The 27,815-nt window shown below is 36.7% G+C and overlaps 1 protein-coding gene across 1 annotated transcript; it reads left to right on the forward strand.

Annotated features, from left to right (window-relative positions):
- Positions 1-27,104, forward strand: LOC137387241 (acyl-CoA 6-desaturase-like). Its single transcript, XM_068073579.1, has 12 exons — positions 1-142; positions 1,835-1,976; positions 6,749-6,901; positions 7,239-7,385; positions 15,605-15,766; positions 15,935-16,064; positions 16,486-16,562; positions 17,019-17,119; positions 19,939-20,044; positions 23,439-23,518; positions 23,616-23,741; positions 26,858-27,104. The coding sequence occupies exons 1-12, from the start codon at positions 90-92 to the stop codon at positions 26,916-26,918; spliced, it is 1,338 nt and encodes a 445-aa protein (XP_067929680.1). The 5' UTR covers positions 1-89; the 3' UTR covers positions 26,919-27,104.
- Positions 27,105-27,815: the final 711 nt, after the last annotated feature.

A 27,815-nucleotide genomic window follows, 5' to 3' on the forward strand; every position in this document is an offset into this window, starting at 1 on the left:
GCCGCTCGCTCGTATGATGCACTGATAGCCAATTGCTAGCTCAGTGTAAGAGGGATAGCGGGAGAGCTGAGCTAGTGGCCTCATTGAATATGGCTACAGCCAACCGCATGAAGAAGGGCACAGACTCACTGCCTAGCTACAGGTTTGTACATCCGCTAGCTAGCCACGATTGTATGCTAAGTCCTTGGGTCAGCTGGGATGGCGGAGAGCTGTTACTAGCCATTGTGTAATCTTGATTTAAAACTATTTTTTGGTGTAAGATTCTCTCAGTCATTGAGAAGTCTTATGGTTGAATGTTGTCAAAGTTTTATACGATACTGTTACAAGCTGCGTGCATACAAAAGAGAGCTGTGCCTACACTAACCAGGGGCAGCTGAATGCATGCGGAGTTGGCCCTACATCACACCTGCACGGATGAAATAAGAGGGAATGAAAACACAGAGCTAGTCGTAGAGAAGGCTCATCATGCATAAGGGTTGGCAAGTTCTCATTTACATGTTCTTGCGGGTTGCTCGCTCTTTTCTCAAAAAATGTTATCACATCATGAACCCCAATGCTGTCATTTGTCAGTCCTGTGTATGTCCCAGGGGCCAGGTTTATTGCTGAAGTTTTACCTAGAACCTTCCAAGGTTGAGATGCGTCAACACGTGTGTGTTCTATGAGCTGATTTGACTAATAAGGCTCGGCTTGCAAGTTGACGAGGAAGTAGTTAGGCTCACCGGCTATGATTGAGTTTAGTCTAATAATCTGATTTGACTTCACGGTTCAAAGTCATTCTCTAGTTGAATGTCTTAAGGAAGGCATGAGAAATTGAGACAGTCTTTTGGAGATTAAATGAAACTTTATCACTACAACATACAGTATATAAAACACAGTATATAAAACACAGTATATACAGTATATAATATATCGCATATACAGTATATAACATACAGTACACAACACACAGTACATACAGTATATAACATACAGTGTATACAGTATATAACATACAGTGTATACAGTATATAATATATCGCACATACAGTATATAATATACAGTACATACAGTATATATAACATACAGTTTATACAGTATATAACATACAGTATATAACACACAGTACATACAGTATATAATATACATAATATAGTGTTTCAGAGGTGGCTGCTGGAGTACATACTCGACTTCACTCCTACCTTAAAATTACTACCTAGGAAGTTTTAACAATGCTGTCAGCATTGCTGACGCATACACATAATTGGCTACGACTACAAAACTGTCATAGCCTTACAGTTGGTAAACGATGTCATACCTCATGTGCAGAGAAAATGGTATTCGACAGCGTTACAAAGAGTCAGTTGAGGCTGACCCAGTTGAAACTGCTAGACATCAAATGCAGTGCTTGCTGGGATAGATAGGGTCTTGTGTGAAGATGTTACCGTATCTGCCCTGTGCTACTCTAATTCCTTAGCTGTAATAAAATTGCCCTAAAATATAATATAATTTACATGTTATATATATATAGTAGACATAACACATATTATATATATTATGTATTATCTGGTCAATGTTCAACCACTCTGCCATCAGAAATATTGTCAACTTGGTATCAACATTTGTCAAACCTTTTGCACTCCGTAGTTCACATCTTTAGGAATAGAAAAGTTCTCTTCGAAGCTTAAAAAGAACAATTTAGTTTATGCAGAAGATATGTTAAACTTATTTTAAAGTTTAAAGCTCTGTAAGCTCTTTGTAATAGAAACAACCCGTTAACAGGCAGTTTACAGGCAGTTAACAGGCAGTTAACAGGCAGTTAATAGCGAACTTTTATGTCTGGATAGTTTCTTGTAGTTGGGAGGAAATAAACAAGCACTCAGAGAAGTCTAGTCGATGGATCGTCATCGACAGGGAAGTCTATGATGTGACAAACTGGTCTAAAAAGCATCCCGGTGGAAGTAGTGTCTTGGGGCACTCTGCTGGTCAAGATGCAACAGTAAGTAACACGAGTACCTATGATTACGATTGATTCAAGGTAGCCTGATTTTTATTATCTAACACAACTCAGTGCAATGTTGAAGTGAAAGTTGTTGTTCTCCTTTGCCGTGAGACTTTGAATCCTGGGTAAAATAGTTTGAGGAGTTGTTTTCCCACCTGATCCCATGCCTGAGTAAACTCGGCTGCATAGTTTCACTTTGTTTTTATTCACACTTTCAGTTCTAAATTATAACGAAATTTTGATCGCTTTGATCATAATACCTTTTAAGTATAATTTCAAAGTTTCAAATAAATTAGATTATTTTCTTTGAGATATCACTAAAATACCAAGGGCATTTGTAACTGACTGAGAAATGAAAAATGGCTGCTGACGCAGTATTACTTTCTAGTAAAACGCTGATCGAACTTCTCGGTAACGAACGATCACAAAATACAAAGCTAGAAAGTTTCTTTACCTTAGCAACAAGAGTTTTACACTAAAATTATTTGTTTCCCTATTCACAACAAATATACCCGCTCTATCAGACTTTGTGTTCTGCAATCATTATGTTTCTTCAGTTATCTCTAAAACAACACTTCGAAAGAGTGTGAAAAATCTATTTACTTTATTTGATTTCCGCTCTTTTCATGGAGTTCCACAAGCTTGGAGCTCAAATATGGTATTCAGTTAAAAGGAGTTGTGCTATCCTAAGTGCTTCCACAGTCAATGGACAGTTGTTAATACAGTCTAAAATCAGGGGACCTGCTTGAGTCTACAAAATAGGCTTAAATGTGTTAAATAAATTTGACAGTCAGAATGGCACCCTGGTTAATACATCCTGGCTTATTCTTAGTTGATAACCCTTTAGAAATGTTTGAATGGTGAATAGCCATTCACGATTCTAATTTCCAAGCATTGGTTTGTTGTTTATACAAACATATTTAACTTGTTGTGATGTCATTTGCTTTAGAATTTAAAAAAAGAAGTATCAATTTCGGTTGGCAAACTTATCAAAAGGACTTTGAGAATATTCTATATTCATGTGTAGATGTTTTTGAAATATAATAGAAGTATAATGAGAGGTAATGAGAGTTGCTTGCCACTTGTTATTAGCCTGGCACATTGCCAATGGATAATTTGAGTAGGCTTATTGATAAGAGCTAAGACTTCTCATGACGTTTCGCCATGACTTTGCATCGTGTTGCATATTTGCTCCCATATATCGACATATATTGCTTAGGGAATCTATCAAGCTCGTGTGGCTAATTTGGTAGGGCGTCGAACTAGTGAACGGGAGGTTCCGAGATCAAATCTTCTGCGATATGGGTTTTTTAATCCAACGTTTTAATAGCTATGGCTGGACATATACAATGACAAGAAACTTTGAGAAATATATATAGATACTAGATATGTATAGAGTATACTAGATATATGCACAATATACCAGATACGTGTAGAAAATACCAGATATGTGTAGAATATAACAGATACGTGTAGAATATACCAGATACGTGTAGAATATACCAGATACGCGTAGAGTATACTAAATATATATAGAGTATACTAGATATGTGTAGAGTATACTAAATATGTATAAAATGTAACAGACCTCTATAGAATATACTAGATATGCGTAGGGAATACTAGACGCTTATAAGAAGCAAAGGAAATGTGTAGAAGATATTAGACAGTAGGAGAAGTTACTAGATACTAACAGAATTTACTACAACACATGTCAGTCTCCTATGATGGTCGACTCGTAGCATCAAGACAAGACTGTACAAGATTTGCACTATCATACTTTAGTCTAAGTTACAATTGTCTACTCCTGTTTCAAATGATGACTAGCTTAAGAGAATACAAATCTTTACTAACGCCATATTCCTGATTACAACTTTATAAATAGCCGTATTTGATTAGATATAGTTGGTTATATATTAAAGACCAATGGGCCAATCATATATTTTTTTGTATTTGGCAGCTTAATCTTCAAAAAAACTGTTTTGGCATAATGATAATGGACAACATTGCATTGAGCTTTGACAAGTGTTTGCAAGGAAAAAGTTATCAGGTATCCCGCTAGTACATCCCTAGTACCTCCTAGTACCCACTAATAATATTGCTACCAGTAATAAAACACGCAAAGGGAACAAATAAGGTCATCTGTAATTGCAAACAATCACGTAGACTCAACGGCCTTCAGATTCAATGTCTTTTGTGTTTAATAACAATTTCTCTTTATGACTATCGGGTATGCTAATACAACATAAGTTAACACTAGGGACTTTGGCTCTGCTGTTTTTTATTTTTATACATTTATATATTTCAGTATTTGTTGTTCGTCTGTATGTCTGTTATCCCCTGTGTTTAGTTACAGCGATTAAAATCTAGAATGATTCTACGTGGAACTGGATTTGAACTCATGACTTTCAAATCACAGGTCTACAAACATGCGCCTAACCACTACGCTACGCTTTTTTTATTGTTCTTATATATCTTATCTATCCTTATCACAATTGTGGGTTACAAGTAAAACATGTACTTTTTACTAATAATTAATATTACTTGTTGCATTTGCTTTTCTTTTGAATGTTTTTGAAAGCCATTTTCCTTTGCCTTTTTTCAATTTGGGATTTTTAAATGTGTCATTTCAGTTTTAAATTTGCCATTCAATTTCTAGTTCTTGCTAATGACGATCACTAAATCTGTGAAAGCTATATACTTTTCATGTAGACAATGTATTATTTCAAGTAATAATTGCCTATACATTCTCTCTCTCTGTTCAGTCAAAGTACTCTTGTACACGTTTGTACCAGTATCACAAGGTACCAGGATCGTGATTCACAAATATCTTCGTATTCAAAGTTTTAATGGATAGCTTCTGCTGTAACAGTAACTTTTTTATACATATCTATATATTTTTTTCAAATTATGTGGATATGTGTGTATGTGTGTCCCTCCAGCTATAGCTATTATTAGAATAGCTGTAGCTGGACAACGCTGACGCAATGTCATGGGGTAAAGTCATTAAAAGCTTAGCGCTTATTAACTAGCTTACGTACTGGAATTTTCCATTGGCGATGTGCCAGGCTAATAGCAAGTGGTAGGCAACTCTCATCACTTCTCATTGTTTATAGGCTGGTTTTTAATACTGTTTCCATTGGCAATGTGCCAGGCTAATAACAAGTGTAGGAAACTCTCATCACTTCTCATTGTTTATAAGCTGATTTTTACAACCCGAGCAACGCCGAAAGGCACAGCTAGTACATATATAAATATATAAGTTATATGTATGTATATATTATATTTATGTATGTATATATTATATATATATACGCATTATATATTAATTCAACGCATTCATGATTTTGAGTTTGTTTTTTTTTCAGTTTGCATTGACTGTATCAATATCAAATCATTTTTCATTGTAATCATTGTAGCTAAACTTTTCTCATGAAATGGAGTTTTAAAAATTAGAACAGCAAATGCCGCAGACAAATAAATTTTTTATGCAAGGACTTTTTCATTAGTCGGACAACGTTAGACATTCACCTAGTCATGTAATAAGGCAACAATACAAATGAATGAAGATGACATAAGAATAACAGATTTTTTTGAGTAATTTTGTTACAAAACTGCTGACTAAAACTTTGTAAAACCAAGAATTATAATCTCCAAACTAGATTAGAGAAGCAAATGAAATTCTAGTTGCTAGTTGGCTGAGTGTGTGTAGTAGGGACAAAGGTCAGGCAGGTTTTTGTGGACTGTTGGTGAAGTATAGAGTGTGTTGGCCAACAGGTCTACAGTCCCTGAACTACTCATAGACTGTATTTCGTACCAACACTCTCTTTATTCTACTTTCTTTTCTTCCGAGCAGTCCTCAAATATTTGCTTATTATTAAAGCTTTTTAACAAATAGTTGCTAAGAATGCGCGCTGTGCCACCGAACATGTCGACTCAACTCTAAGAAATTGTTTCATAACCGTTACATTTGTATAGTTTGTGGCAACTTTATTATCACAAAGATCTCCACATGGAACTTTCCACTAAAATACCCCACATTTTGCGAGCTTATCTCATAATTTCCTATGATGCAAAACTTAACAAATCACAAAACATTTCAAAGCACATTTTTCTTACGTTTAGCTGTTTAATTTGACACACCTAATTTTATAGCATTAAGTACCCAGGCAGTTCAGCGCACAATGAGAAAACATCATATGTAATAACTATGTGCACAATCATTCTTCAATATGGCAAGGTGGTTGAGTGATGCAGATGCTAGTGTGCGTCTCATCATCCAGCTATGGCTTTCGCTAGACCAAAGACGAACGCACACGGCTCTTATTATAGCAACAATTAGTACTGCAGGTTGTTTTACCTAAAGAAATTTATTCTTTTTAGAAGCGATATCATTTGAAGGGTTTGTCATAATAAAAAGGTTGCGCATTAATGTATTGGTTTAGTCTTGTGACAGCAGTAGTGTGACACTTACACGACCTTGGTAGAGCAGCAATACTATGACACTTACACAACCTTGGTAGAGCAGAAGTGTGACACTTACACGACCTTGGTAGAGCAGTAGTGTGACACTCACATGACCCTCATAGGTCACATTCACATGTTATCCTCATTTGGTTATTAAAACTCTTATACTCTATGCATGTAAGGTCTGTAGAGTATTAGCCAATAGGTTGCTTGCTTAGAATATTTACCGACAGTATACATAGTTGCTTTTATGATTCTCATCAGAAGTGTGATATGAACTACCTTGCTTGTCAATATTTCAGGAAGTATTTCAAGCGATGCATAGGAACAATCTTAGCTATGTGAACAAGTTTCTCAGACCATTGAAAATAGGAAGGCTAGAGGACAGCGAGGTAGTGCCGCACATGGATATAAGGCAGGACTTTGCTAAACTTGAAAAAACGGCAGCAAAAATGGTAAGCCGGGTTTTGGAGCGTGTAACTCTTTCAAGCCCTAAAATATTGTATAGTGAAGACAAGGGCTAGGTGAGAGCGTGCCTTTCTTATCACCACCCATCGGAGTTGGAACCAGTATACCTTTCTTAGCACCATACTTATTCCATCTCAGGGTCTGGGATGGAGTAAGTATACTTTTGTTAACACCACCGAGGTTTGTGTGGGAACCGATATACCTTTCCCATCGCCACCAAGGTTCATTTAGGAATTAGTAGGACTTCACAGTCGCACCTGATCTTATATGAGGAATGAAGGTAGTGTTACAATCATACAGCTCTTGATATCTTTTTGTCTCTAGGGTCTGTTTGATGCGAGCTTCACCTTCTTTGCTATAGTATTCCTGCACATCGTTGTCTTTGACATCGCTAGCTATTTGGTACTGAGATACTATGGCTCCGGGTGGATTCCTTGGATGATCAGCATTACACTCTTCACGACTGCTCAGGTGAGTCAAAGTCGAATGCGTGGCGCTAATCTGAGCTAGAACTCGCTCAGCGAACTCATGCAGAGCGATGACGCAAGACTTTCTCTACACAACTTTATCGCTAGCGAGATGCATGTCGATTGGTTGGTTTTTACCAGAATGCAATTTTATGGCGGGTGATTATTTCTTATCGATGTTCACCAACGTACAGCAGCGACAAATTGCTATTTTGTTACGATTGAAACATTTTCAGAACGAACACTGAATTGTTCATAAATTTAATAAAGCTCTCCCAGTCCCTCTCACCATAACAAACAAAAATTACAAAAAATCCGAGTTTACAACCAACATTTAGAGTCAATCGTTGCGCAGGTTGACCATCTTGAGAATAGTAAATATTCAGTATATTAAATATAAAAAACTATTACAATATAAAATATATATAAAAATCGTAAAATACTACTGTTAAAAATTCAATAATCGTTTTTTCTTATGACTTCTTGTAGTGTAGGCAGTGTACAATCCGTAAAAGTGAGATAGGTTTAATAACAGCAGCAGAAGTTGTTTACATCGTTGCCTAAACGGCGCCATATTGATTTACCTAAATTTATGAACAACTCCGAAGAAACTAATGATACGGAATGTTATTGGCAGTTTGTGAGCGTGCCCATTATATCGTTTGCTAGTCAATCGCTCAAGTGTGTTTAAGCACACATCAGCGATATCTCCGCCCTCCTCATGACGCTTGCGATAAAATCGCCTAGTGTGTTTGGACCTTAATACTGTACATTGTAACATTTTATTGCAGATCATAACTACTAAATACACTAAAGTTACTGCGCGTAACTATATTTACGAAGGTTAACATATTATTTTGTTGCTAATTTTTAATATGTACAGTACGTATATAAAGTTTTGATGATTTTTACCGGGAGGTGTTTGCATTAGATATTTACTGTCGGCTTCTTTACCACTCTATACGATATTTTCGCCTTACGATGCCAACACTAGAACGAATTAAAATCATATGGCGAGGGTCCACTGTGTATGGAAACTCTCTTCATATTACTGCTAGATGGGAAAGATATCTTCTAGAACATTCCTATTTGTAGTACATCTAACAAAGGCAATGCTCCATTGGCTTTGAGAGAATGACCTCCTAATTGATTTACAGCTTTCAATAAACTCCTGTATTTATAAATTTCTGTATGCTGGTGTTCTATTATTTTGGGAAACTATATTCTAACCATAGATCTTGACACTTTTCTTATTAATAGCTAATAAGGTTTATAAAGTGATTCCTACTTCTCCGTGATGAGCATCTGTGATGAGACGTCTGTGCGGTGTGACAAGGAAGGGGTTGGGTGGATTATTGCAGACCGATTATAATCTGAGCTGCCCGTCTTATGTGACTACCGCAACATTCTTGTGGTTGTTAACTAGAATTTCTAGCTAGTATTGTGGTAATGTGACTGGTGATTGAAAAAAGCAATAGTGAAAAGCTAGTAGCAGTTTGTGACCTATTTGATGTGTTGTATTTGCAAATACGATGCTGTTTGGTCTTCATGGAAAATTTCATAAAGCAAATAGAATACTATGTCATAATAAAACTATCATAATATGATATAGCGCACACAAAGAAGATTTATTAAAAAAAATTTCTAATCCCATTTGCTATATAGCTATATATGTTTGCTGTATATCCACATGTTATGCTATACAGACGCTCCCCAATTTACAAACAGGATACGTTACGAACTGCCATATGTTAAGCGAGTTTGCTTGTAAGTTGTGTAAGTTCGTTATTTTGTACGAAACACTTGTTTGTTTCCCGGCTCAAACACACGAAGCTATATTTCGGGCGATATCATGCCGCGTGTTGCCAATCTGCTCTAGAACACACTCAGCGAGTTGATGCTGAGCGATAACACTAGACTTTGTCTATCAGAACTTTATCGAGCGCGAGGTTCTAGCCTGTCTTGACAAACCGTTGCTTTTGCGGAGTTGTCCCCCCGTAGAGCGGGCGAGCAACACAACAGCTTGTCACAAGACCTACTGCACCTGATGCATCAGCTGCGCTGAAAAGGAGTTGTTCTCTTCCCTCTATGCGACTTGGCTGTGATGTTATGGCGGTCGCTTCTTTGGTAATCATAACGAATGTCGCGCAAAAATTTATGTAGAAAAAATAAGATTACAACGTTTAACTAGCGACCAGTCTCTGCGGTAAACTTTAGTAGAACTTGAGAACTTAGGCAACAACAGCGACTAAACATTTTGTTATTTGTGCGCTCAGTCAGTTTTATTTCTATTTTTGTATCAGTCAGTTTTATTTGTTCTTATGGATTTTATTTTCAATTTATTTTTTTTTAAATTTTACTAACGTTTACAACCATAAACATATTAACTATACTAGACTGGGCAATGCGAAGCCACGGTGTCCTACTTAAATAGCCACATTCTTCGCGACGTAACGTCAACTCTTTGTTCACTCGCAGCTGGTCAGGCAAGCAAGTCATCATTGTTTACATTGAAAGAATGATAGAGACAGCTTTGTTGCTACATGTAATTTGACATAACTACTAAAGTACACAAGATATTGGTTTAAAATTTTAGATGCATAGCTTATACACCATGCATTTCCTACCCTGCAAATTTGTAAACATAAAGTTGAATATTTCATATGTAAAGTGCCAGTAAAACTGTATATTGATCTATTCAAAAAATATGGCATATTTATCAATTTTGTCCTATGCTATGGGCTAACATGTCAGATAGTTAGGTGTACAAACTGATTTCAAATGCATACACACTAGTAAATGGTACACTGATCGCAGTCTGCCATGAATATAAATGTTGGGTCTTAGGTGTTATGCAAACAGCATCAGAAAAATCGTAGAAAACAAACGACAAATGGTACACTTTTCTAGACATATTGTGACAGGCTACACATGACTAAAAATGACCAGTCGGCTGAGCTTTGATCTAAGATTACTCTTGTTAGCTGCTAGCTTTGTAGCCTCATGGTGAATTCTAATTCTGACATATCTGGATGTGATAGTTTTAACTAACGCTGCGCTGTGACTTGAGCATGGAAATTCCTGATGCAAATTGCTTTGTAAAACAAATAAAAGAGTCTTAGTGACTGCCAGCTTGTGTATGTCTGCAGTGATTCCTTGTAAGTCGACACACTGCCTTATGATCAGTTCTGAGCCTAGACATATCTTGTGATGACAGTATGAGGTGTAAACAGACCATCTCTATCTTTTACACTGATTAGTATCGCATCATCCCTGGTGCGTAAATCTGGACAGGAGGCTATAAAGCTGGTACAGTTATTGCAGTTGAGTTTTAAGCTCCGTACCACATAACCTGCTAAATAAATATCATATGCTAATAATATTATAAAAAGGATATGTATTAATCGTAAAATAAATTTACCTACATCTCACTGATTTGCTGCAATATTATTTCAAGCCAGTCTGCTACCTGTATATCTGTTCTATACATTAACAATAAGTGAAAGTAGCTAATACCAAAATACATGTACATACCTAAATCATGTACCACAATATGGGCAGTCATGCAGTTTAGCACATGCAGCAAGGCTGCAATGTGTGCCAGATCTCTTGTTTTGTAGAAAATTTGGAGGAATTGGTTGTATTTACCTACCGATGTACTCCACTATGTCCGAGACAGATTTTGACAGATCGATTTCCAGCCGTTCGCTTGATTCCAAATAATCATGGAAGTCATCGTCACTTTCTACATGAATTTTTCTTCGTTTAGATGAGAGAAGCAGGGAGCAGGAGCCATCTGAGCTATCACAATCAAGACAGTTAGCACTCGTGCTAGGTGTGATGTCTGTTTTCACTAGTCGAGCTTTCAGTGCAGATTTGAAGCTACGGACATCTGGATTATTGTTGAAACCTCCCTTGGCCCGAATCTTTGAGAACAGTGTTTTTATATGATCCTGTCCAAGCTTGTACAGAAGTAGATACTTGGCCTCGCGAAATGTTTGAAAAATTTAATTCCCTATTCCAAGATACAAGGTATGCTTATGTAGAGGGTCGGGAATGATCTCTTCAGATTGCTTGGCGGCTGTTGGCTCTTCATAGCAAAGTGAAGGTTCCAGGACTGGCTCATCTCGGTCTGGTGGAGATGACTTAGATAGTGTTGGTCGGTATAACAGTCGTCTATGCTTTGGTTGAGTCGGTTGTAAATATTTTGGCAGAGAATTAAATACCCTTGGTACAGCAGTAGGCTTTAGTATGGCAGCCATCATCATACCAGGAGGTCTGCAGGAGATCACTGCCGAGCGCAGAGTATTTGGAAGGCATCCAGTCCTTACGTTTCACAGCGTCTATCCACTTGTTACGTATGTCTAGGTGTTTTTCTTCCGATGGAAAGTTGTGGAAACTGAGTTAACTGTCTTTTGCTGGAGTATTAGAACAACCAAATGCACAGCAAAAATTTTTACTCCTTTTGTCCTGCAAAATAATCAGTAAATAATTTCATTCTTATGAGACCATCAAAAAGTAAAAATCTTTTCGTTGGGTTTAGCTACACTTCTAAATATAGCACAGCCATCACCATACTCATTTACAAGCCTATGTCAACCTGCCATGGTGATGAAAAACTTCATGAAATGGGCAACACTTCGTCTACTTCGCGGTTGGCACCTCTTTGTGCGAAGCAACTTTTCAAATACTAGTGCCAGCAATGAACTTTAAGAAAACATTTTGGAAAAAACTATTATTTGTATGAATATCTCGGAAAAATCCGCAAGATTTCTTGCTCTTCATATCTAGGTACCTCTCACAACCACACTTGAAAACAATTGGAGTAAAATTTACCTTCAAATAATTTCCAGTGCTGGTAGTTGCTCGACTCTCCGTGGCTTCCTACTTAAAACTATGGCCTGGACTAGGCAAAGTGAACAAAGCAACAAAGTGAACATAAACCTATTTTCTGATGCTGTTTGCATAACACCTAAGACCCAACATTTATATTCATGGCAGACTGCGATCAGTGTACCATTTACTAGTGTGTATGCATTTGAAATCAGTTTGTACACCTAACTATCTGACATGTTAGCCCATAGCATAGGGCAAAATTGATAAATATGCCATATTTTTTGAATAGATCAATATACAGTTTTACTGGCACTTTACATATGAAATATTCAACTTTATGTTTACAAATTTGCAGGGTAGGAAATGCATGGTGTATGAGCTTTGCATCTAAAATTTTAAACCAATATCTTGTGTACTTTAGTAGTTATGTCAAATTACATGTAGCAACAAAGCTGTCTCTGTCATTCTTTCAATGTAAACAATGATGACTCGCTTGCCTGACCAGCTGCGAGTGAACAAAGCGTTGACGTTACGTCGCGAAGAATGTGGCTATTTAAGTAGGACACAATGCTGAGCCGTGATGCATTGGATTGCCCAGTCTAGTATAGTTAATAGGTCTATGTTTACAACAGAGACTGATCTTTGGTTAAACGTTGTAATTTTATTTTTTTCTACATAAGTTTTTGTGCGAAATCCGTTATGATTACTAGTGGAGTGATTGCCATAACATCGCAGCCAAGCCGCATAGACGGAAGAGAACAACTCCCTTTCAGTGCAGCTGATGCATCAGGTGCAGTACGTCTTGTGACAAGCTGTTGTGTTGCTCGCTTGCTCGACGGGGGGACAACTCCGCAAAAACAACAGTTTGTCAAGACAGGCTAGCGAGGTCCCTTTCGATTGGTTGTTTTTCCCAGAATGCAATGCTCTGGTTGCTATTTGTTGCGTCAATGTTGACCAATGCAAAGCAACGACATTTTGCGATTTTGTTACAATTGAAACATCATCAAAATGAACATTGAATTGTTCATCAATTTAATAAGAGCACGTCCAGTCCTGTACGACACAACACACAAGACTACAAAGATACCCAGTTGGCAAACCAACATTTGGAAGTCAATCATTGCGGACCATCTTGAGAATGATAAATATTCATTATAATAAAAATTAAAGACCGCTATAAAGAAAATATATATAAATATCATATATTATTATCGTTAAAAATACAAGAATCATTTTTTTTCTTGTTTTCTTATAGTGTGCAATTGGTGAAAGTGAGATAGGCATGATAACAAAAGCAAAAGTTGTTTACGTGGGGCCTAGATGTTCATATCATATTTACATAAATTTTAAAACGCTGATACAATATTTTCTTGGCCATTTGTGAGCGTGCTCCCATTATCGCTCACCGGTTAATTGCTCAAGTGTGTTTAGGCACACGCCAGTGGTATCTCCATGCTAAAATCGGCTAGTGTGTCTGCCCCTTAAGGATTATATAAGTATGTTTATATAATATATTAGTTTGTATTGCATTTAAAAAACACTAAATAATAATAACAATATGCTCTATAAAGGTACAACTGGAGAGAAACAGCTCTATTGTAAAAGAAGTGCTACTGCATTTTTCAAAAGTGTTGCTGGGTGTCACGGTTACATTAGCTGTGTAATTATTTGGGACAATTGAACTGTAATCTACTGCTTATATGAAACTGTTCATTTAATAGTAGTTGCGAAAGATAAAGGAATTAAACAAAAAAGGAAGATAGAAGGAGAGAAAAAGTGAAAACTGTGAAAGTAAACTGTGAAAGTAAACTGTGAAAGTAAACCGTGAAAGCCGCACTACTTGAAAAAGATGCACTATACAAAATCTAACCTATGGCATCCCGGTACAAACATTTTTGATATATGCGCAACACCGTTCGTGTTTACCGTGTTCGTAACTTGAATGTTGTTAAGTAGGGTAGCATCTGTATAGCCACACCCCTGCTATATAGCCACACGTTTGCTATAAAGTTACATGTTTGATATATCGCCCCATGTTTGCTATATAACCACAGGATCACGATATAGCTACATGTTTGCTATAAAGCCATATTTGTTATATGGTCACATGTTTGCTATATAACCACATGTTTGCTATATAGCCACATTTTTGCTATGTAGTCACATGTTTGCTGTACAACATGTTCGCTGTAGTGAGTTTTTGCATTGTTCTTACCCTGCTGACTATTTCTTGGAATGTTGAGCTCTTGGTTGGCATTTTGAAAACTTACAAAAAATTATAAGCCAAGCAATCCTTTATCTATTTGCATAACTAACGGGATCAGTTTAAAGGGTTACCTCATTAGCTGATATCTAATCAAAGGATTTACTGATAAACTGGGACAATAAATAGCACTGTAAAACAAAGTTAGTGGAATCATCGATAAGAGAAGGAAGTCAGCCAAGTGACGTTTTTGGTTTTGGGCATCACGGTGACGCTGCCGCCACTCTCCAGATCCTTTTGAACTTTTAAGAGCTTGTAATCACATTTCCACATATTTGGCACTTATAACACAACAGAGTAAAACATGGTGAATCTTTTGATATCAAATAACTGTAATGGGAATATTGTTGCAAGTCAACCTTTAAGTTACAAGCTCCGAGATCGACCATTACTACAAATGCTAGTTGAACCTGTAGGAGTCAGGCGTGTTGGTAGAGCTATTCACTTTATGGCATGTTTTAGATGTCTGTTTATGAAAGAACTTTGTGACTTGTTCAAGAAATGCTCCAACAACCAGTTATTTATAAATGTGCTGGTTGGCACATACACTCGGAATACAGCGAGATAGACTATGTTGTACAAAGAGTTGTCCACTCTTTTCCTAATTTTGTGTTTTGTAATGAGCACTTGCTTTCAATACATTTGTGATTAACTCACTAAACTGATATGTTAGTTTACTAAAACAATTTGGTGAGCAGGTGTTAAGGTTAGCAAGGATGAAAATTTATGGTGACATGTGCTCATAATGGGCAGAAGGTGACAAATACTCAAAATGGGCATATTGTGACAAATGCTCACAATGGGCAGGTGGTGACATGTGCTCATAATGGGCAGAAGGTGACAAATGCTCAAAATGAGCCGGCGGTGACAAATGCTCAAAATGGGCCGGCGGTGACAAATTCTCAAAATGGGCAGGTGGTGACATGTGCTCAAAATGGGCAGGCGGTGACAAATGCTCAAAATGGGCAAAAGGTGACAAATGCTCAAAATGGGCAGGTGGTGACAAACGCTCAAAATGGGCAGGCGGTGACATGTGCTCATAATGGGCAGAAGGTGACATGTGCTCATAATGGGCAGATATTTAAAAACCCCAAGAGTTCTTATACAGTACAAATATGTTACAGGTACAAATGGGATGGCACCACCATGATGCAGGACATTTATCTATATTTAAGAACAACACTTTAAATAGATTTTATCACAAACTATTAATTTGCTTGATGAAGGGAACCTGCAGCCATTGGTGGAACCATCTTCACTACCAGCATCATGCTAAACCTAACGTCGTAAGTAACTAACATCTCTTTGCACCACCATAAACAATAAAGTTAGTCGCAGAGTACTGTTAATGAACTGTATCATTTTTTTGTTGACCAGAAAACATGCCTCGTGCTTTATTACACTAGTGAATACGGGTAATAGGCTTGTTGATAAAACAGGAATGCTTTTGACAGATTGGTAAGGACCCGGATGTAAGGGTCGAAGCGCTGTTCGTGGTTGGAAATGTAATGCCGGTTGAGACAGCCAAATCACAAGAGAAGGTGACAATGCCTTACAATTGGCAGCATAGATACTTCCTGATAAGTACGTATTATTGACATAGTTCTCCCAGAATTTTTAAAAGATTTAAAAGGAAACCTGTCCTACATCTGTTTGAATTCATCAGATGATTTTTTTTAACAGTATTCACTAAGCTATTAGCTGTATGTTGACTGTGATTGAGAGCCGCTTCGCTATTAGACAGACTTTCAGTAGCTCATTTTCTCCGCCACTCTTCGCTCTAGTTTTTTTTTGTTATTAAGTTATGATGCTGCCTGCTCATATGCTGCCTGCTCATATGCTGCCTGCTCATATGCTGCCTGCTCATATGCTGCCTGCTCATATGCTGCCTGCTCATATGCTGCCTGCTCATATGCTGCCTGCTCATGCTCGTATGAGGCAGTAATTTTCAGGTTTTAATACCAATTCATATCTAATACCTGATATGTTTATTTTTATGTTGTAGTCGGGCCCCCACTTCTCTTCCCCGTCTACTTTCAATTTATGAACTTCCGCCATGCTTATACTAGGAAGCTTTGGCTGGTAGGTCTTTTATACTAACTCAATTACTAGCTGCTAGCTAACTCTATGTCTCACATATGATATGATATTGCATAGGAGATCTGCATGTGATCTTTACTACAAGAGCTTTGTTCGCCCGTTCGAAGCCAGGGCTGGATGATGAGAAAAAAATTGTATGGTATGGGGTTTGAACCGGACAACTGGCTTGGCAGTCAGACACACTACCATCTGCACCCCTCAACCATCTTGCTGAATTTAAGAATAATTGTACAGTTAGTTATTACACCCGGAGATCTCTCAAGGCGCACTGAACTGCCAGATTCTAGTTACTTATGAGAATCAATGAACTGCAGTCTGACATCGTATGTTGTATGTCTTGTCACATCAAAGCCCTAACGCCCCAAGCAATATAATTGCATGTGACATTTTGTCGCACTTATAATTTTGCCCATTTCTGTCACACTTGCATGGTTTTAGGAGCTGGCTGTTATGGTTTCCTTTTATGTGAGGATATATCTTATGTATGCTCCCTTACTCGGAGGTCTATGGGGATTTCTGCTTTACTATGAGATCAACAGGTAATTATATAGATGGACATAGTGATTTGAGACAACAATAACAGCAGTTGTACAACCAGAATTACAAATGTGCCTTTTTCCGTAACATTCTATGAAGAGCTGTTTCAAATTTTCTATTTAAAATAAAATATGATAAAAACTATTTTTGCTTTGTATACCTTATATATACACGTATTTTTGATAATGCATTTTCTAAATGAAAAGTCGCATTGTATAAAAAATATACAATGTTTGCATCTTAATACAACTATAGAATCTTGGGCCAGCTTCTTCCAAAACAGAGCATTTCATATACCTCACCTCTCGGTTGAGATTTTAATGGTGTTACGCAGCCTCGAAGAACTTGACAGCACCTTGTTGAGCCACTCGATAGGTGCTTTCACAAAAGTGCTGCTATATAGCAGAGCACCCTGCACCGAAACATCTTAGGTGCACTTTTCCGCCACAATTACTGTCTAGAACTTTTAGAGATATTATTATTTTTATCATTTTGCTGCGATGCACACTGGTGGTGAAAAAGAGTTAACGCTAACCATTGTGGGAATTTGATCATGTATTTCACTATAGCAGCAGCGCTGACTTTACTGTCAGCTGATGAGTCTGAGGTTGTGCTGAGGCTGTAGCAGAGGAAAGATGCAGTCTTGAACAAGTACAATTGATCATCACTATTACTATGTTTCATATATTAATATGGAGTTGTGTACACATTGAGTTACCGAGCGATATGGATTTCTATGGACATTCGTATGTTGCGGATTAACGCGAGTGATTTGTTAAAAAAAATAGGAAATTCTATGCCATAGATTATAGCTGCGCACTTATTTCTCACTTACAGCACGCTTTTGAGATACGAACAACTGAAGTGTAGTAAATGTTTAAAATGGAATAGCTTGCACAGTATTTTTTGAACATTTTGTTGTAGTTTTCTTGATATTTGCAAATGTCGTTTTAATCGTTTGCAAACATGAAATATTTGATAAAAATTGGCAAATAACAAAACTCACTTGTCTTGCGAGTTTATGTCATTTACATCTTGCGAATGACACAAAGGATTAACTGAGGATTAACCGAGTCATGGAAACATGGTATAGAAGAGGTTCAGGTTGTTGAGCCAGCAAGTTCTTAAATCAGGTGGTAAAGCTTAAGTAAGTTGGAGTTGTTAGCACCTGCACCTACCTTGGGCGCTAGCTCAACACTAAGCACAGTGGCCATACTTATTTGTAGCAAAACCAACTTTGTAATAGTCTAACTTGGTGAATTGAGGCCAGGTTAAGGCACAATGTTGGAAAATAAATTGCTTTAAATGGGCTTGAACTCACAATTGTAGGCTTGCTACACCGACACTTTACCACATGCGTTAATCGATGTTACGCCTGTTGATTTCTCATAGCGTACTAAACTTTCAGGAAACTAGTGTTATATAATAAGATTGTCAGGATTCACAAAAAGGCAAATAATAAAAACCAGCACATTTTTATCAAATAGAATTGATGAAATTTGTGATATCACTTGTGGTTTAGTCGTAACAATGTTTGTTTACGGCAGCAGGGTCTAGTCTGATGAGCTATATGTGATGAATTATGAATGGAAATACCATGAAGCTTTCAAGTCTCCTTTTATAAATACACATAAAAGAAATTTTCAAGGAAAAATACTCGCAAATTCACAAATTGCAAAATATATACAGTCAAACATAGATAACTCGAACTTCACGGGACCGAGCGAAAGTGTTCAAATTATCAGAGCGTTCAAGTTATCAGAGCACTGTCACAAGTCTATGTATTTACTTATTTATTAGTAGATACATGTACATATACAAACTATAATATAAATCAAAAGCACAAATGGCTTGTTTTAAATTAAATGCTTCTAATGTAAAGTTTAAAACGTTTTTATCAAAAAGTATAGAGATTTTTCTATCACTTGAGATTGGTTTTTTGTTTGAGGTGATGTTATTGCTAGGACGTTTTTTAGATTGACATTGGCAAAACTTGATCGTTGGTGAAATGCTCAAAAGAAAAGACATCTTTTTCTTTTGAGCGTTTTACCTACGATCAATTTTGCCGATTTTTCTTGAAGTTTATGCAAAGAATACCTCACTTTACCTCCCTTCCAAAGGGCGATCGCTAAGCGGATGTTTGGTATAAATCAAATTTCACCAAACCTTTAGAAAAGTCGTTGAGAAAAATATTTTGCCGATGATGGTAATAACGACGCTTATGAATTACGAAAAGTTGAGGTTTACCTCTGTGGCTTGGAATAAAGTGATTTTCTAAAGCGACAACAACCGTTTCGGTAGCCGTTGGGCAAAAAACAGTTCGAGTTAACAGTGTTGAGTTCGAGTTATCTATAGCAATTTATCATTACGTGAGAACGGACCAAAGAAACCGTTCGAGATCGCTCCATGTGTTCGAGCTATCCGTGGGTGAGTTATCCATGTTTGACTGTATTTGACTACAGTTTGCGCTAATTTGCTTGAAATCCTCCAACATCCTAAACTTTAAAGGTTTTTTTGAATATTTTTTATTTTAACTTTACCGTATCTTTGTGCCTCTCTAATGCATATTTGGCCATGCTAAAATATGCTCTTTTAAACAAGTCCTTTAAAAGGCGTATGATACAATTTTGTGTCTTTACGTTCACGCTTGCCTGCAGTTATGGTGTTATGGTATCCTTTCTTGTTTTTACAGCTGCCTTGTTATCACTATTCCGATGTAGACATTAATAAATATCCAATGTTATGTTATCTGGGATCTGATGACAAAGGAAATACGTATAAAAAGTTTTTGGATGCTGGCCATTGTTGATCTGTGCCATAGGGTTCTGGAGAGCACCTGGTTCACATGGGTATCACAAACCAATCACATTCCAATGACCGTGGAAAAAGATGAATCACATTCAGCCAACACGTGGCTCACCGCTCAGGTTTGTTGCAACTGCTCTCTCTTACTCCACATCAATTCAGGCCGTCCAAAATATTGAAGAATGTTTTAAGATGTGAAAACCCTTGCAAAATGAAACTTTACATACGCAGTGCATATGTTTACCTACGCAGTGCATATGTTTACCTACGCAGTGCATATGTCTACCTACGCAGTGCATATGTCTACCTTCGCAGTGCATATGTCTACCTACGCAGTGCATATGTCTACCTACGCAGTGCATATGTCTACCTACGCAGTGCATATGTCTACCTACGCAGTGCATATGTCTACCTACGCAGTGCATATGTCTACCTACGCAGTGCATATGTCTACCTACGCTGTGCATATGTCTACCTACGCTGTGCATATGTCTACAACGCTGTGCATATGTCTACCTACGCTGTGCATATGTCTACACATTTGCACAGTTGAGGCAATCTATCTCAGCTCTCATAAGCAGCTTGTATTAATTGACACTCATTCTTGTCATTTTAAAAGCGAGTGACACAAACAACTTGATTACAGTCATAGGTAAAGAACAGAGGCACAGGTTAAGGTCATAAGTAAAGGCTAAGGTCGACGGTATAGGTTAAGGTCGTCAGTAAAAGTTGAGGTCATAGGTAAAAGTATAATGTTCTTAATGGTTGAGCCACTAAGAGCAATCTTTAATAGAGTCAATAAAGTATCATGGATTCATTACGCTAGTACCTTGGCATGATAGAATACTAAAATTTGTAAAACTCATCTACAAAACTTGGAGTTATCTGCTCATTGAGAGAACTCAATTTATTTCTTTTGACCATTTCACCTGCTCTTTATTGACAGAATGACTAAACTGTTATCTTCCTTAATAATTGGCATGAATGTTATCTGCCACACAACATAGTTAGTCGTATTAACTATAAACTGGGTCACTAATAGCCCTTAAATGTGTTTGGTTTCAACTAAAGGTGCTGATAATCACATCGCGACTATAACAGTATTATTGTACTGCATGCTGTTCAAAGAGATGGTCTTTCCAAATTCTCACATCTTCTCACTTTACCTGCTAAGTGTTTATTGGACATCAATTTAATGTTTCAAGATCTTTCATGGTTTGTGCCCTCATTTCTCACAGAACAATTACAAGTTTCCAACTCATTTTGACTGATTTAATATGAAGAAATTTCATACCTCTAACAATTAATTTGAAAATATTGTTGTTGGCTGCTTTAACAATCCTCCACTTTATATTCCTCCTCTTAGGGAAGAAAGGTATTTTAAATGCTATATAGCAAACTATTTATTTTATTATATTGAGTGCTTGGTGCCCTTTTTGTCTTAAGATTCTTGTATGGCGTAATTTAGAAAACATTCCTGTTTAAAATGAAATTATTGTCAATCTATATATATATTTCTCAAAGTCCGTGTGTTGGAAATCCATCTGTTGGAATTCCGGCTATAGCTATTATTAGAACAGCTGAGCTGGACAACAATACAGACTCAAAGTCATGGCTTACCGTCATTGGAAGCCTAACCTTATTTACTAGCTTAGTGGAGTTTTCCATTGGCAATATGCCAGGCTACTAGCTTGAAAGGTACAGTTGTTTGACAAAGTTTTAAAACCTTTACAGTTGTTTTTATTTTTCTCTTAATTTTATTCAACTGCACGACACACTTCTCTCATAATATGTACTTTGAAAGTTATAATGGCAAATGTTGTTATATGTTAAATACAAATCAATTTTCTGTCCAAAGACTCTTCTATCACACGGGCAAGGCCGGGTGGCACAGCTAGTAGAGTAGTAAATATATACATTCTCATCCAAAATTAGCTTTCTATCAAGTTTGCATGCAACAAGCTTACCCTGCATCTGAAAGACATGCATCACCTTCAGTACTTTCCTAGCTTTTAAACATGTACCACAACCCATTGCCCAAATGTATTTATATTTAACTGTTAGATGCCTTAAAACTGTAAAACCTCTTTATTTTAATTCATAAAAACTAGTAGTTACACTCTGCCAACTTGCTGTAAACTTTTCAAGCTTTGCAACAAAACAATATAATAGAAAATATACAAAACCAATTACAGTCAAACATGGATAACTCGAACTTCAAGGGACCGAGCAAAAGTGTTCGAATTATCAGAGCGTTCAAGTTATCAGAGCACTGTCACAAGTCCATATATTTACTTATTTATTAGTAGATACATGTACATATACAAACTATAATATAAATCAAAAGCACAAATGGCTTGTTTCAAATTAAATGCTTCTAATGTAAAGTTTAAAACGTTTTCATGAAAAAGTATAAAGATTTTTCTATCACTTGAGATTGGTTTGTTGTTTGAGGTGATGTTATTGCCAGGACGTTTTTCAGATTGGCATTGGCAAAACTTGATCGTTGTTGAAATGCTCAAAAGAAAAGACATTTTTTTCTTTTGGGGTTTTACCCACGATCAATTTTGCCGTTTTTTCTTGAAGTTTATGCAGATTACCTTACTTTACCTGAGATTCGTTAAGAGCAACACTCCGAGGCAGTTCAATTAGAAGTTTTACGAGGTTTTACGGTACATTCTATATCACTCACGCTTTTTTAATAGATACTTATTGAATGTACACACGTATTCTGTGTTTAGGTCAAACGATGAATAGTTTTTTTGTAGCTCAGACAACGTATACGTTTAATTACAAGAATTTTTAAGACGATTTAAACATTCAACATTCCGACGTTGATTCAACACGGAATCAACGTCGGAAAACTATTCATCACGGGCTAGCTGGGTTACGCCACGCACTCAAGGATTTTCGCCACGCACATACAAAACAAAAACAACATGCGATTTTTGTTTTGTATGTGCGTGGCGAAAATCCTTGCACGCGTGACCCAGCTAGCCCGTGCTATTCATCGTATCGCAGTATAAATCAAATTTCACCAAACTTTTAGAAAAGCCGTTGACAAAAATATTTTGCCGATGGTGGTAATAACGACGCTTATGAATTACGAAAAGATGAAGTTTACCTCTATGGCTTTGAATAAAGTGATTTTCTAAAGCGATAACAACCGTTTCGGTAGCCGTTGGGCAAAAAAACAGTTCGAATTAACAGTGTTGAGTTCGAGTTATCTATAGCAATTTATCATTACGTGGGAACGGACCAAAGGAAATGTTCGAATTAACCATGTGTTCGAGCTATCCGTGGACGAGTTATCCATGTTTGACTGTATATAACAATTACGACAAGCTTAAAAAAGCTTGAGAAATACCAAATATAATTAAGAAATTAATAAGAAATTATATGATGCAATAAACATAAATATCACTATCATACTCTTTTTCTCTCTGTCTCTTTGTTCTCTAATCTTGTCTTACCACAAATCATTAAAGTTGAAATTTATCTTATATACTGTTTCAGCTAAAGGCAACATGTAATGTAGAGAAATCCTTCTTCAATGACTGGTTTACTGGGCATCTTAACTTCCAGATAGAGCATCAGTGAGTATTTACTCAATTTACTTCTCCTAGGTAAAGCAAAGCTGCTTGTAGTATCCGAGCTGAGATGTTTGTAATATGGTGCATTGTTACATTGCAGCTTGTTCCCCCAAATGCCCAGACACAATCTTTATAAGATTGCCCCTCTAGTGAAGTCACTGTGTGAAAAGCACGATGTCACCTACAAGGTGAAGTCTTTGAAGGCTGGATTCTTGGACGTAATCAGGTAATCAATCATATTTTCTTTCTATGATTCTTTACAAAGAGGGTAAAAACACACAGTAAGTCTGTCTGTCTGTCTTCCAATAAAAAGGGTCAAAACAATAATTTAGTGGTAAGGTCTTTTAGCGCCTGTGAGACAAACATTGACCACCTAGTTGAATTTTGAACAGTGTAAGTACAATCTATGTCATCACTTAGTGTAAGTACTAGCCATGTCATCATTTAGTGTAAGTACTAGCCATGTCATCATTTAGTGTAAGTACTAGCCATGTCATCATTTAATGTAAGTATTAGCTATGTCATCACTTAGTGTAAGTACTAGCCATGTCATCATTTAGTGTAAGTACTAGCCATGTCCTCACCTAATGTAAGGATTAGCTATGTCATCACTTAGTGTAAGTACTAGCTATGTCATCATTTAGTGTAAGTACTAGCCATGTCCTCACCTAGTGTAAGGATTAGCTATGTCATCACTTAGTGTAAGTACTAGCTATGTCATCACCTAGTGTAAGTACTAGCTAGGTCATCACTTAGTGTAGGTATTAACTAGGTCATCATTTGGTGTAGGTATTAACTAGGTCATCACTTAATGTAGGTACTAGCTAAGTTATCATCAAGCCCAGAGGCTTAAGCTTAACCTAACAAGTTTAAAATGTTTAAGATGTAAATTATATAGTATTTTATCTTAGCACTACAATACTAAAATTGTTTAGCTAGAAACCTCTTATGTACATTTTGTCTGCACTTTGCTTTGTTGTTCAGTGAAAGTGATTAAACTAAAAGCAAATCTTGACTTAAATCTTAACACACATATTTTTCAACATGAACCAAAATTGGAGCGAGCACAAACCATATACAAAGTAATTTCTGACATACAAAGTAATTTTCAACATACAACATTCAAAGTTTCTCAAAAGAATGCTGCTACACAAATGAGTAGATACACACACAATTCTTCTTCACAGGGTTTAGTTGTTGAATTCTATCTTAAGGCTTTGAGGCCTAACCTTGTGAAGACAAGTGGGTCCCTTGATCCCAGACCATATTAACAACTTGTAAAGACAAGCGGGTACCCTGATCCCAGACCCTATTAAAATGTTCCATTGACTGTGCAAGTACTGAGAATAGCACAACTCATTTAAAACTGAATATAACTATGAAGCTCCAAGCTTCTACAGCTCAATGGAAGAAACAGAAAAACATGGAGTACATAGTTTTTTTCATACTTTTTTAAAGAAGGGATGTTTTAGAGGTATCTGAAGAGACATAATGATTGCAGAACACGAAGTCTGATAGAATGTGTATATTTGTTGTGAATAGGGAAACAAATAATTTTAGTGTAAAGATTTTGTTGCTGAGGAGAAGAAGCTTTCTAGCTTTGTCAATTTTTAATCCTTCGTTACCAAAAGCTTCAATTGGTGTGTCAATCATTAGGTACTAAGGCTCTGTCACCAGCCAATTTTCATTTCTTAGCCAGTTAGAAGTGTCCTTGGTATTTTAACGATATTCTAAAAAATAATTGTCCAATTGAATTGATACTTCAAAATTATGCTGCAAACATATTACTCACAAATCGAGCCAAATTTTGTATTCTTAAATAAATCAGAAGGGCAAAAAAACAATGTGAAACTGCGCAGCCGAGTTTACTTGGACTTAGGATCAGGTGGGAAGACAACTTTCTGTATTATTTCGAGGAATTGTTATTTCTTCAGGCTTCAGAGTCATAGACTGTGCTTCATGATTTCCTTCTATAGTGTTAAAAGCATGGATCACAGGAAGATCAATAGAAGTAGTAATAACGGCAGTGTTCTATGGTAGGATTAGACCACCAATAATAGAGAAGATCAGAAAATGGAGAATAATTCCTTAAAAATAAACTTCACAAAATTGTGGTAGATTTTACCAGAAAGTATCAGTATCTTTTTGTTATTTATGATTGTTTTTTATGTTTGAGGCGATCTTACTGTTAGGATGTTTTAAGATTGAAATCGACAAGACTTGATGGTGGTTAAAACACTCAGGTTCTAGCGAAAGTGTGATTATGACGTCTATAGTTGCGCTTCAGCGAAAAGACTGACAGAATAAAGACACACAGCCCTGCAACTTGAACGCTTTAGCCGATATTAATAACTAGAAACAGGCAGCCGTGCAACTAGTTATGTCAGTTTGACCTGTATTTTTCTTCGAAGCGTTCTAATCACAATCAAACTCTGCAAATTTTAATTTCGAAACACCCTGGCAGTCAGATCTCCTCAAGCATCAAAAACAATCGCAAATAATAAAAAAATGTCGATACTTTTTGATAAAATCTACTACAATTTTGTGTAGGTTAATCTTTAATCTTGAAGGTTAATCTTTAATCTTGTAGGTTAATCTTTAATCAAGAAAAGAGCTTAAAATGAGCGAAAGTGATTAAAGATATGTGAAAGGTATTTAACATAAAAACGAAAAGTTGAAGAAGTTTTTGTTAGACTAACTTCACTGCTCTATCGGCACCTCTACCTATGCACCCTCCGTCTCTTAAATAGTCAAGGCTACACCTCAAATATCTTGATTCTCATGCCAAATTAAAGCAAGGATAGAAACCTTTTCTTATTGGCTATTTCTTGGTGATTTGCTGGCTCCTAATTCAGCATTTTATATAATGTGTAAACATGGAATTATGGAGTCCATCATTTGAGCTGAGAAATAAATTCTCTAAACAAATGGTATTCTTATGGCAATATTCGCTTCAACATGTGATGATGGTTTTGACATACAAAGGTATTCTTATAACAATACTTGCTTCAACGTGTGATGATGGTTTTGACATACAAAGCAAATATTGGAAAAGATAATCCTTACGTTTCAAGGCTATTCTTGTAATAAATTATCACAACTTGCAAGCAATTTACAAAGACAACGATTAAACGATTTGCTATAGAATGTGTTCAGCACTTTTATCTGCTCGCAAATGTGCTCTCGCTTCTGGCATCATTGACTAGAAATATTCTTGTGTGCCACACAATGTTTCGAGCTAAAAACTATAGTTATTCTATCAAGCTGAACAGGCTAATGGTTGCTTTGTTACTTTGTTTCCTTTTGCCGCCTCATTGATGCTACAAATATTTTTCTTTTTAGCTCCTTGAAGAAGTCTGGAGAGTTGTGGCTGCATACCTACAATGAGTTTCATCCTATGTAAGGAGGGCGGCTCCAGCAGTCCTTCGCGCAAGTGACTTATGACATGGTTATTTTAGGAACCAATATAGAGTCAATATAGAGACACATTCAAGACATAGGAAATTGTATATCATCCTACAGATCACAGCTCATAGTAATGATGCTTATAAGTTTTCACACACATTACCAATAAAACAATCTCTTACTTTGTAAACTCTTTTTGTTTGAACTGAAACTAGAAGGTATGTGATGCTCATGCAACTAATACATAGGAGTAAGTGCGGCGGTGACCGTGTTGAGGATAAATGAGAGACTTCAACTAGAGTCCAAACAAACTTAATACATGTACTTCAATTGCACGCATCGTCAAAGATGTCACACCTGTTACACCTGTCACAAGTGCGACACCTGCAACAGTTGTGACACCTGTTACACTTGCCACTCTCCTGCCACTACTGCCTCTAATCTTCTCTTGCTAAGTTTTAGTAGCTTCATCTGGCAAGTTCAAAAAAGCTTTTCGAAGCACAAAGCAAAGGTACCTATTTATCACCATTTTTCTTTGCTATGAAATGCTTTATTCGCATCCTGTAGAAGTCGTCTCACCGCATCCCACTTTAAATTTAAACATGTTTTGGTTATTTTTTGGAACTTGGAGTGTCATGCAATTAGGTTTTGGAAAGCATCTGGTTCGCATGGATATGACAGGTCAATCACATTGCAATGACTGTTCAGGTTTGTTGTAACAGTTTTCTCCGACTCCACACTTGAGACAGTCCAAAACGCTGAAGAATGTTTTGAAATGCTAAAGACTGAAATTTTACCCACAAAGTTCACATGTCTACACAATTGCACAGTTAAGGCACTGTAGCTCAGCTCTCATAAGTGGCGTGTACAAGTTGACACTCAATCTTGTCAGTTT

This window comes from Watersipora subatra, chromosome 2 (genome assembly GCF_963576615.1).
Source record: "Watersipora subatra chromosome 2, tzWatSuba1.1, whole genome shotgun sequence".
Lineage (NCBI taxonomy): Eukaryota > Metazoa > Bryozoa > Gymnolaemata > Cheilostomatida > Watersiporidae > Watersipora > Watersipora subatra.